The following is a 12100-nucleotide window of genomic DNA, read 5'->3' on the forward strand; positions in this document are numbered from 1 at the left end:
TGACCTTCTTCGGTGTTCTCGCGCTATGTCTTTCATCTTTCTAAAAGTGACCCTGTAGTTAGGATATAGCGGGTTGGACAATGGATGGATGGACACTGCGCAGCAGTGTTGCGAATAATGCGACGTAGTGTGAACCGTGGATGCTGGAGGTTGTTTTTCGTTTTGAGATCTTCGGCATTTATTTAAAATAATCAGAAATCAGTTCTTGTTTATTATGTTTGGCATACTGTATTAACTGAAGAAAACGTTTAATTTTTATATCTACTTTTTGAGCCCCTGCCCAGCCGCCGCGAACCTTAGGAGGACTGAAAAGATTTGGAATCGGATAGAAATATTGCTGCTTGTGGTCACCATTAAACGGCCGAATCTAACATGTACCAAAAAAGTAATCCCAATTTTCTGGTCCTTTTATTTTTAGAGCGTGAAGCGTGAAATAGAACCAATTAAACCAGACATGTAGCCTTTTCTTATAGATGGGACAACTCCAAACTGGTACATCATCGACAATTGTGTACATTTTAAGGTTTTGGGCCAACGTATGCAAATTCAGACATAAACATTTATTGCCTGCTTAGTTCAGGTTTAAATTCTGGTCCATCACAAGTCATAGTAATGGGTGCATTTAGGGCAGTGGCGTAGCGTAGTAGGGGCGATCAGCCCCGGGCGGCACTTTTAGTGGGCGACAAAATTTCACAATAAATAATAATATCTTGTAAAAATTTGAACCATACCTAAATAAGGGGGGGGGGGGGGGCGGCTGACACCCACGCTACGCTACGCTACTGATTTAGGGTGACATGCAGATTTGTGGGATAAAGGAGGAAATAACAGTACCTGGGCAAAACCTTTGGGGTGAACTTAAACTCAAGACACTGGCAGTGATCATATCAGGCCCCGTGCCTCCAGTAAAATAGCTAGTAATTCCACACATTAACCATTTTCATTTGGTGTCTTCTATTGCTTTAAAAGAACAAATACATTGTGTAATAACAGGGCAGAGTGGCATTGCAGTGTTTATTAAGCTGTCTCACAATGGCAGGAGACTGAGCTTTGAATTTCAGTCTGAATTGTACTCCTTATTTACAAGTGCTATGAAAATATCCTAGGAGGGTGAATTGAGGCTTATTTTAAAATGTTAGCACATAGGTGTATTGTTTACAAGTTCCTAAGATTTGGCTTACTTGTCTAAGAAATTTTTTTTTTCTAAAAGGCAAGTTATTTATGATGGGCAAATAAATAATCCTTTGCGATTCACACCTAGAATGAACAGGCGTGACTCAGAGTAGCATGGTGACATGTGGGTTAGTTTTGCAATTCTCTGCAAGCTGCTGTCTTTCTGCAAGCTGCTGTGTATGTGCTATGCAATGGTAAATAGATGGCTAGATGCTGGTATGGATTTAGCAAATCCCCGTGTCTGTGCAAGTCCAATCTGGCTGTTTCATAATAACCCTCATCCAAAACATTTGCAAAGTAAATTCATTGGTGATTGTATGTGTAAGTGACATCATGCCAGGTGCCTGAGGCTGTCCACTACCTGAGACCCTGGGTTCTCTGAAATAAAGAGAAAGGACTAAGACAGTGAAGTGACTTCAGCAGAAAGAGAGTAATTTTTTTTTAAAATAAAACAGAGAAAAAGAAAATCACAATAAGCATACAGTCAAATTAAGCAAAAGGCAAGATCAGAAAAGTCTGATTGTCAGATATACACAGGCTGCAAGTGTTCATTCCATCCAATGCTTGGAGCAATTGAGCCCTGTAAACCTGAGCCTGCTGGTAGCCCTGCTGTGTGAACTCAACATGGAGAAATGGTCTCTTGGTTTTAAGAGAACCCAAAGGGCAGTTTGTGCTATTTATCATAAATATTTGAGGACTGTTTAAGGGTCACAACACTGTGTCCCGCCCCCTCCCTCCAATCACTGAGAACAGCCCATCAGATTCTGTGCTGCAAGAAGCTCTTTAAAGCAGATGGGATATCCAGGTCCTCAATGGAATGAATTCTGTTGGCCATTCTTAAGTAATGGCGAGTGACAAGCCGGCACTGGGACATCAGAGATTTTGGAATAACTGCAAAAAATACAATAAAAGGAATGATAAATATGAGAGATTCATTTTGTAGTCGTAAAAGAACAACAGTGTTTTCTCCGTATTTTGGTGTGCTCTTTTCATGCATCTTGTACAGCAGCCACAAGTGCCACGCCTGGTGAACTTTCACACTACTTGGAAAACATGCAGTGAATCAGAACAGGATTACCACATTAGCCGAATACACTGTTGTGTATGGGTGGGAGGAGAACAAGACATAAAGTAGGATTGTATGAAACTGTAAATGAACACAAGTTAATTCATTCTGGAAAGCATATTTGGCAAACTGTAATCCACAAGGTTTCTTCATCAGTCTCACTCTACACTGAGTAATCACCTTTTCAAGCCCTCCATTCACCCTTTAAATATCCTGAATTTATTGCTTTGTAGACTTAACAACAGTGTCAGTCGTGTGGTGCATTGATTATACTCCACGTCAGCTCCCTTGCCTTCACTATTGTTTCAATTTAGCTGGTGGTGAATCTCTAATCCAAAGCTCTCATTCCAGCTCACCAGCAGATGTTTGCCAAATCTGAGCTCTGGTGACAGGGTAGGCCATTGGATTGGGCTATATAGGCTTGCATTCATTTAAAGTACTGGCCCTGCATCATGAAGCATTACCCTGCCGATGAAGACCAGTTTGCTGGCATGAAGATGCACACCTGCAGAAAGTCTGTCACTTAGACATGTTGCTTACACGTACCTAGAATACCATATGCACCATAAAAAGGCACTCCACCGTACTGGTCAGCACTGCTGGCCCCTAGAAGGATAGTTGTGGGAGTTTTCTCCATTTACTGGACCACCACTTTTTAGATTAGGATTCATCAATGTAGTGCAGTGTTTGTGTTTTTTAGCCCACTATAACCACATCTTATTGGAGCTGAACTCGGCTCTTTGGCTAACATAGATCCACACAGCAAACCTGTCAATTCTAATACACCTCCTTCTGTCCCGCTAGCATATTCATCTATTAGCTGACTGACTGCAGCCGTCTGCGCAGGAACTGTCATCATCTGGTGGACCCCCTGTATCCATACTATGCTGCCTGCCATAGACCTGTCACTGGCCTGATGCTTTCTATGTGAAGTTCCAGTTCTTAGTCTCCAAATCCACTAGAGCTGGCATGTTGCATGCCCACTACCAGGCTGCATTCAGAACCACCTTATGTGCGTATGTATATTCTGGACACACCCAGAAATGTTCATTTTTTAATAGACATTGATACTTTATTTTATCAAGATATCATTCAATTGATTTAACAATACAGAAAGACATTAATAGTGTTTCTAAAGGCTATTACTGCTTGAAATTACTGATTTTTAATTTGTTATTCACATATGGCTGCAAAGTCTCATTCCTACAGCATCCTAATGGTAAACTCCCTTAGTTTATCCTTAATTAGTCATGTTTAAATGCAAATTGATTATTAGAGAAACCTTCATAATTACTTTAGCACCAATGAAACCTGTTATTCTGTTCACTTGTGTTATAAGGTACTATCATTCCTAAAATTAAGGTCTGGGTTCAAAGATGGCTAAAATGAATCAGCTGTCTCAGGGAACATGTCAGTCTATTGTTCTTTGGCAGAATGAAGGTTATTTTTAGTGACAGATTGCAAGGAAATGGAAGATTTCATACAAAGTTGTCTATTATTTCTAGCCACACCTGACTTTTTTATGAAGTTAACAGGTGACAAGCTAGATGTCAGTCAGACAGTCATTTTCCAACCCGCTATATCCTAACACAGGGTCACAGAGGTCTGCTGTATCCAATCCCAGCCAGCACAGGTCGCAAGGCAGGAACAAATCCCAGTCCAACGCAGGGCACACACACACACACACACACACACCAAGCACACACTAGGGACAATTTAGAGTCACCAATGCACCAAACCTGCATGTCTTTGGTTTGTGGGAGGAAACCGGAACACCCGGAAGAAACCCACACAGACACAGGGAGAACATGCAAACTCCACAGAGGGAGGACCCGGGAAGCAAACCCAGGTCTCCTTACTGCGAAGCAGCAGCGCTACCACTGTTCCACCATGCTGCCCCAAGCTAGATGTTCCATCTCCAAATCTGAACAAAGGCTTGGGCAGAAAACTGAAGCAAAGAGAAGCATATTTAAAGAAGCTCATGCACAGTGCAGGTCCCATGACAGTTTTGTACAGAAAGCAATTGACGGTGTCTTGCGGCCACAATTAGTTGTCAATAGGGACCACTCCCCCAATCTCCCTACCTCAGTCTGAGTTTCAGGATATTAGAAATTACAATTTCACCCCTTGAAAGTGGCTCCTTTCTCACCTCTTTCCTTTATGAGAAGCTCTACTGCCTCATTCTGCTTAGTGGTCTTGTCAATAATGAGCGTGGGGAGGTAGACGTTTGCTCCAAAGTCTATCAGGAGCTGGATGTACTCGGCTCCACAACCATGTCTAAGGCACATCTCTAGTACAGTCTTGGGCTGCTTGATCTTGGCAAGAAGCCTTTGTTCAGTGCAGTTGAAGTCTGGATCAGCTCCATAAAGCAGCAGCAGTTTAAAGCAGTCCAGGTGCCCATAGACCGCAGACAGGTACAACGGTCCAGTGCAAGCAGAAGCATTTGAAGCCCAGTCAGGAACTTTAGCTCTTACATTTACCTCCGCAGCATGCTCCAAAAGCTCCCTCAGGATCTCCACATCCCCTTCCCTGGATGCTGTGAGTACAGGGGAACAATTATTGTAGATGCTGCCATTGGGGTCCGCTCCTCCTCTCAGTAAAGCTTGGACACAGTCCAAGTGCTTCCCGCTGACCGCCGTAAACAAAGGTGTTTGGGCCTTCACATCTAAGCTGTCCACCTCAGCGCCATGTGCTAGGAGAACCTCCACGCACCTCAGGTGACCCCTAGAGGCAGCCATGCGCAGGGGGGTCCCAGGGATACCCCAGCCACTCCTGCTGTTGATGAACTTTCTGTAACGCTCCTGTGACAAGAGTTGCAGAAGCAACTGGTCATCATCACTGGAAACCGCCTGGTTGATGGCCACCCGCTCACCATTGTCTTCCTCATCCTCCTTTGGTTGGAGCATAGAAAAGATCTTGGAGATATCCACTAAACTCATACTGCCCAGGCTGCTGTGCACCATGTTTCACAGTCTTGCAATTAAAATGAGCATCTAGAGAGAGAGAGGAGAGAGAGAGTTATTTAAGCCAAGTGTAACAATGGCCTGACAACTCACTCGCTATCTGTGAACACTTCATGCCATACCATTGAGGGTTTCCAAACAGGAGGCCAGGCTGCCTATCACAAAGCAATAAACAACTTCCATACTCAGCAGCATCAAGGTGAATACTGGAGAAGCTCCATGCAGACAAACCCTAAACACCAATTCACATGTTACCTCCATCCAAGGGACTAAGACAAATCTAGTAAGGATCATAGCAAAGCCTTCTTACCCACAAGCCACCAATTTCAGCCGCTGGTCAGTGCTGCAGAGCTTAGTCCATTATAAATTGACCGTCACATTTGAAAAACCACAGTGAGAAAGAGCCTGTGGCCGAGGGCTGTGCAGACTGATGGGAGTCGAGGCGAGCAAAGTGGCCTGTTCTGTGATGCTGCTAATTTTAGATGCTTCCCCCACCCAGACTTCCATTCTTGGAGAGGTGTAGCTGGGGAATACAAATATAGCGAGGTGAGGGGCATGTGCTTCTGTCAGTCTGCCTTGGACAGCAGGGTGCTTATCTGACATGTTGGCGTAAGTCACTCTTTTGGCTTTTGGAGTCAGCTGGGATGTCACTTCATTCTTGTAAAAAGGCAAGGCCCCTGTCAGTTTTGACAATCTCAGGATAGTAGCAAAGAGGCCTGGTAACCTATAAACAACATGGGGAGCTCATGCTGTTACATTGACCAGCTTGCTTCTTATCAGCTGTGAGTGTATCAGCTCCCAGTACAGTGACTTTATACTAATTATATATATTTATTTTTATATATATATATTTACACACTGTATATTCACATCAGGCAAAAATGGACAGACAACAGTGGCTTTGACATTTATTCACTTTGGACATGTTTTTATCCAAGGCAACATACAAAGTGGAGTAGTGGTTAAGACTTTGCACTTCAAACCCCCTGGGGGTTGTGGGTTCAAATTCCACTTCAGACTCTGGGCCACCATGAGCAAGTCGCTCCAGTGGCCTGTACTCCCAACTGGAAAAACAAAACAGATATTACCAGTTGTAGCTCAAATGTTGTAAGTTGCCTTGGATGGAGATGTCAGTGAAGTAATAATAAATTTCACATTTTGGGTGACTATTTGGAAAATGCAGTTTAACATAGAAAAGTGCAAAGAGCTACACAAGGGCAAAAGGCTCCTTATAAATACAAGATGAGAGACACTGTCCTACAAGAAGCAACCTCTGAAAATGATTTAGGGGTTTACGTTGGCACATTTTTTATCATCTAAACAAGATGCAGAATCTATTAAAAAGGCAAATAATATGCTAGGTTATATCATTAAGGACATTAAATATAAACTGAGGGCCATTGTACTATGACTATAAGATGCTTTAGTAAGACTGCATCTGGTGTATTGTGTGCAGTTCTGGTCACCACACTATAAGAAAGACATAGCATCACTTGAAGCTGTGCAGAGGAGAGCAACCAAATTACCACAGGACTTAAGGAAATGTCCTACAATGACAAAGTGAAACCTCTTCAGTCTCGAGCAATGAAGACTGTGTGGGAAACCAATCCATATCTCCAAAATTCTCAAAGGCATTGATACAGGGGATCCAGCAGAATTCTTTCAACTTAATGGTGAACCATGGACTAGAGGACATCAGTGGAAATTAAGGGGAAGAGCACTTAGGGCTGAAGCCAAGTAGCAGTTTTTATGCTAAGAGTTGTGAGACTGTGGGACAAACTACCAAGTGATAAGAGTTGAAGCAGAAACCCTGACAACCGTAAAGAAGAATTGGAAACAGCTATTAGTTAAACAAATGAGCTTGAGGGACAGAATGGTCTCTAATTTGTCAAATTTCTTCTGTTTCTTATGTAAGAGAGGTCAACAGAATTAAGTAAACATCTGTCTGGAGGGCAGTTTGGGAACAAGCGTTACAAGAAAATTGATCACAAGTGAAAAGTTCAGAAGAAAATGCAAGCTAGTTGCACCTCCTTAGTTACGAGAACCTATCAAAGCCTTTACCAGTTAGACAGAAATTCACACAACAAGAGAGTCTTCAAACACTTTGAGGGAGTCAGGAGTTTGAATGGAGGTGGGTAGCTTGTCCAACCAACTAAAGCTACACATGGAAAGAGTCTGGATTAGGATTGATGCCATGAAGAGTTGACATAACCAGATGTCGTTCAACAGCAGACTCAAGTGGGCGAATAGGAGCACAGGACCTTACAAGTGTCAACCTATACAGTACATCGGTGCTGAACCACTGACTACTCTGTAGGCAAGCATCAAGGATCTGAACTACATTGCAAGCCAATAGAATGCTCTGAAAAGGAGAATGACATGTGCCCGCCTTGGCAGGTTGAACACCAGGTGTGCCGCTGCATTTTGACTCATCCACAACGGCTTAGTGTCACATGCTAGTGTGCTGAATAGATGGATGAGCTGGGATAACAAGCTGGTCTGGCTTTGCCTGGTTGAGCTGGAGATGGTGCTCTTTCATCTATATAAATAAAATGTATTATTATTATTATCTAGGTTGCTGTATCAGTGAGACATGCACAGATTCTAGTTGAGACAGTGTGATTCTCTGGCTTCTTTGGTAACAGCAGTGAAAGACTCCACTAAAGGTGACTTTAATGACCATCTCAAAGAAATCTGGCAACCACTTGATCATGTAACTGCATATTAGAAACTTGCTGCCTCTCCCTTAAACCAATCACTTTCTAACAAACAACAAAAATATAATTGGATTTCCACAAACATCTGAGTTACAAAATCAATTTTGTTTGATTAAAAAAGGTTAGTGCATATTATAATGCAAGAGAATGCAGTCATGTTCTGACTGCAAACACATGAATTAAGATGGTCTGGAAGACAGATGGATGAGAAAAGAACATATGGGGACCATCAGATTCAATACACAATTTAAGGTGCCATTTTCATGCTCTTATATTTAAAAAGCCAATCCAAAATGGACAGATATAACCACAACATGGAGGCAAATCCAGTTTATATTTTCGACTTGTATATCTCTCTATAAACATGGTGGCCCAAAAATGTTTGGCACAGACAAAGTGGTCCAGTGTGGGATAACGACTACCCTTGCCTACATCATCTGCTATTTACAATCACATCTTGTCACATATTTAGGCATTGTTGAACTCTTTATAATAATTGGATTTGCACTTAAAAGTAAGTGTTGTAGTGATGTCATTGATTTATGCTTGTTCACTGAGAAGAGAGCTAGAAAAGACTAACCCATCCATCCACTGCCTTAGCCCACTTCATTGAATTGTATTATTTCAGGATTAGCTTAGAGTCTACCCCAGCAGCACCAGGTGCAAGGCAGGAACCAAATCATGGAAAAGGCATTGATCCACAGCAAGCCACTATAGAAGAATAAAGCCTACTTTACTTTTTTGGGCGACATGGCATAGTGATTGATATTACTGCCTCACAGTTTCACTCACCCATGCCCCGGTTAGAATCAAAGAGGCAAGGCAGTTGATTTACCAATGTGGTAGACTTCAGGTGGGAGTCTACAAAATACCCAATAAGTTATTAAAGGATCATGCAGAGGAATGTAGAGATCACATTTCCATCTCACGTGGATGTAACACCATTAACAAGTTATGTTCTAATTTCCTAGTGAGCAGGAAGCTCTCTACCCTGTTTGGCATCCAGTGTAAAGACCAGTACTGCAGATACCATCCAGTTAGCTTTAATGGCCAAACAGTTCATACATTTGTCAGACACTGTGGCACAGTGGTCAAGGTCTTAGACTTCAAATCCCACTACCGACACTGTGTGACCCTCTTCAAGTCACTTCATCTAATTGGAAAAACAATAAACATGTAACTAATTGTTATCTCAAATGCTGTTAATCACCTTGGATAAAGGCACAGGCCAAAACAGAAATAATAATTATATAGTGCATTCCACTACATTTTTCATACATTATTTTGATAGAACAGATGATCACCATGTACAGACTTCTGTTATTAACGTGGATCTCAATGTGGAGATGTCTCAGGTTTTACAAACCAGCACCAGAAGAAAAGCAGCCGCATACAAGTGCAATGTTTAGCAGAAATCAGGCATATCACACCATAATCCTCTTCTGGCACAACCAGCATTTTACTTTGAGGAGAATCACCCCATTTCCCATTCAGCTATAGTGGATGGCACACTCACACAAAGTCCAGCCAGTGTCATGAGCATCTGGAAATACCCACAATATGCAGCAGGCTTTCCTAAGCCGACTGCATTCTTCAAATTCTAGCCCTCCACCAAGATAAACATGGCAGGCAGGCAGACATGCAGGGACAGCAGGGTGGAGTGGAGATCAGCTGACGGAAACATATCAGCTTTTATCTGAGCCCCACTACACTTGTTCAGGGAGGTACTTGCCGGTTCAAGGCTACCAATAACTGATAAAAATGTGCGTCTCCTACTCTCCCAACTCCCTTTTTTAACTAATAGCTGTGTGTGGTTGAGGATCAGCAGCACTCCATATACACGTGTTAAGTTTAAATGACTGGGTGAAGAAAGAGGTGGGGAGGGGGGGGGTTAACTAGTCAGATTCTTAATTCACTCACAGATAGCAGCCACAAAATCCTATATATGCCTTAATACCTCAAGACAACAACCAAGAATTACACTAGAAGTGCCCTGTCCCTCTTTGACCTTAACAGCATCATACCATTCATTCTTTAAGTGCAGTCAGTATGCTCTTTGGACTCTCAGACTTCCATGACTAATTAACTGTTGGTTTTCGTTCCAAATGACATGCCGATTCTCCCTTCAAATACTTCCTTAGTTGTCCATTTTAAATCTTATAGATTGATAAAAAATACTACAGGAGATTTCTAAGCCAAACACACATTTTAATTAGTATTTTTTCAGCATATTGTATAAATCATTTCACTCCTTCTAATATACCTAAGATATGTGGATAGAGATGCACATGACATCCCTGTTATCAGCTGCTAATATGACATTATGTCCCCCAGCTGTTTTTTTACTTCACTTTATTGCTACACGGACTATTTCATTCTAATTAAGCAAGCTGCCTCTAATATCAAAGGAGTCACCAGGCAATGGATATGACACACTATGTGGGAGTGTTTATTGTATCAGGATACATCTTTATGAAATTAAAAAGAAATGTGGAGCTAATGAGTATTTCTGCACATACCAAATTGTACAAACATTGTAATAAGAAGCTTAATTAAGCAAAACAGTTGAACTGAAGAAAAGAAATAATCCTTTTCTTCATAGAGTCTCGCTGAAATGAAATCCAGCAAACACTCCAGTCTACAAGGAGCAACATTTGACAAGTCTTTTATAAGCCTACCTATTCAGTCTAGAAAAAGTGAAACAAAAAATCTAATTAAAAAGGATTTCAATTAAAACGCAGAATTAATCTATAATTACTAGCTTGGCTGGAATAACTAAGAACAGTCATTGCAATGCGTTGTTGAACTTGAGCAGTCTGACGCACTGAACTGTATTGTTAATTGCTTTGTAAAGTGCCTGCTATGAGAAGTATAACATGGAGCTTGACTGATAATTCATCTGATGTATTCACTGTAGTAAATCCACTTTCTGTCCTAGGGGTTGTAAATAAAACAGTGCAAAAATGAAGCACTAACCCACTCCTAGGGGACTAGGTAATAAAGGGGTCTAAAAAAAAGGATTTTTTTTCTAACACTACCAGCTGGTGTCTTCAGTCATGACTGCTATGGCAAACATTCCCATTGCCTAACACTCTCAAAATAACATTCTCAAACCTTCATTATCTGAATTTGGATCCCAGCAGCATCGTTAGAAATATAGAATTTGTGCTATTAGAATAGATAAATCCAAGCCAATATACTTTATTAGATGATGTGTAACTTCAGTCTAATTATTATTTAGAAGACAATTAGACAGTGATGCTTGAGAGCTTTATAAAATGAGTGGGAGAAATTATACTGTCTTATCTTGAGCTGAAACTATGTAATTAATAGGCAATACTGTAACACAGTTACTGTCCTACAAAATGAAGAATAAACAACCAGAGGATCCAAAGAGAGCAGTAAAATTAAACTATGCAGAAAAGTTATTCCCCATATTCTACAGCTCATTGATACAGAGGAAGCCAGAAAAACATCCAAAGAACTTGGCTTGCTATGACATAACAAGACAAGACAGATGGATCTTCATTTGCCAATTTGAGGAATAGGGGACTTGGCCTTTACAGAAATTATGGCACCCTTCATATGTTCTACAACTGTTATAGCCAGTTTGATTTTCTAATCTGAGGCTGGTAACTTCACTCTGAACAGGCCCACCGAATCAGCAAGCTGATTGAAAGGACAGGCATATTTACAGGACACACTCTGGACCCTCTAGAGGTGGTAGTAAAGGAGAAAATTTAAACAAAACTGAGTGCCATTATGAACGATTCTGCACATCTTCTTTCTGACACACTAACACTGAGGACTTTCAGCCAACAAATTATTCAGCAGATGCGTGTCAAGAAATGCTACAGGGGCTCCTTTACATCAATGGTGGTACACCTGCACAATGCCTCACTGTTACTGCTCTTTTTATCCTTGTCATAATATATTTATTTATTGAACTTCTGTAAAAGGTTAGACTTCCCTCTGGTGAGAAATTAAGTGTCATCTATTTTTTTGTAAAGTGCAATATAAACCAAGAAGAAAATAATTGGAGGCACAGGCCACAGAAATATGGGACATGTAAATGAGTCAGAATGTCAGAGCATTTGAATGAGCTGCACTACTAAACAGAAAACATATTAAGAAAAATACATAACTTTACAAAGAAATCAGATTGACCTAATCACCTAGAG

General features: G+C 41.2%; 1 protein-coding gene across 2 annotated transcripts; it reads right to left on the reverse strand.

Annotated features, from left to right (window-relative positions):
- Positions 1-1549: 1549 nt before the first annotated feature.
- LOC114662125 (ankyrin repeat and SOCS box protein 12-like) lies at positions 1550-5693 on the reverse strand. 2 transcript variants are annotated; one of them, XM_051934510.1, is made up of 3 exons: positions 5517-5693; positions 4389-5232; positions 1550-2064 (listed from the first exon to the last, which is right to left on the reverse strand). In XM_051934510.1, the coding sequence occupies exons 2-3, from the start codon at positions 5200-5202 to the stop codon at positions 1931-1933; spliced, it is 948 nt and encodes a 315-aa protein (XP_051790470.1). In that variant the 5' UTR covers positions 5203-5232; positions 5517-5693; the 3' UTR covers positions 1550-1930. The 2 variants fall into 2 exon arrangements, with proteins under 2 accessions (XP_051790470.1, XP_028671306.2); XM_028815473.2 differs by having other exon boundaries at positions 5513-5677.
- Between the last annotated feature and the right edge of the window lie 6407 nt (positions 5694-12100).

Source organism: Erpetoichthys calabaricus, chromosome 12, assembly GCF_900747795.2.
Source record: "Erpetoichthys calabaricus chromosome 12, fErpCal1.3, whole genome shotgun sequence".
In the NCBI taxonomy this organism is placed as follows: Eukaryota; Metazoa; Chordata; class Cladistia; order Polypteriformes; family Polypteridae; genus Erpetoichthys; species Erpetoichthys calabaricus.

Excerpts from the sequence above, each read along its gene's own strand:
- LOC114662125 (XM_051934510.1), bottom strand. The coding sequence starts at position 5,202 with ATGGTGCACAGCAGCCTGGGCAGTATGAGTTTAGTGGATATCTCCAAG. Across the intron at positions 2,065-4,388 it reads GCTTCTCATAAAGGAAAGAG|TTATTCCAAAATCTCTGATG; the intron begins GTGAGAAAGGAG and ends TATTTTTTGCAG.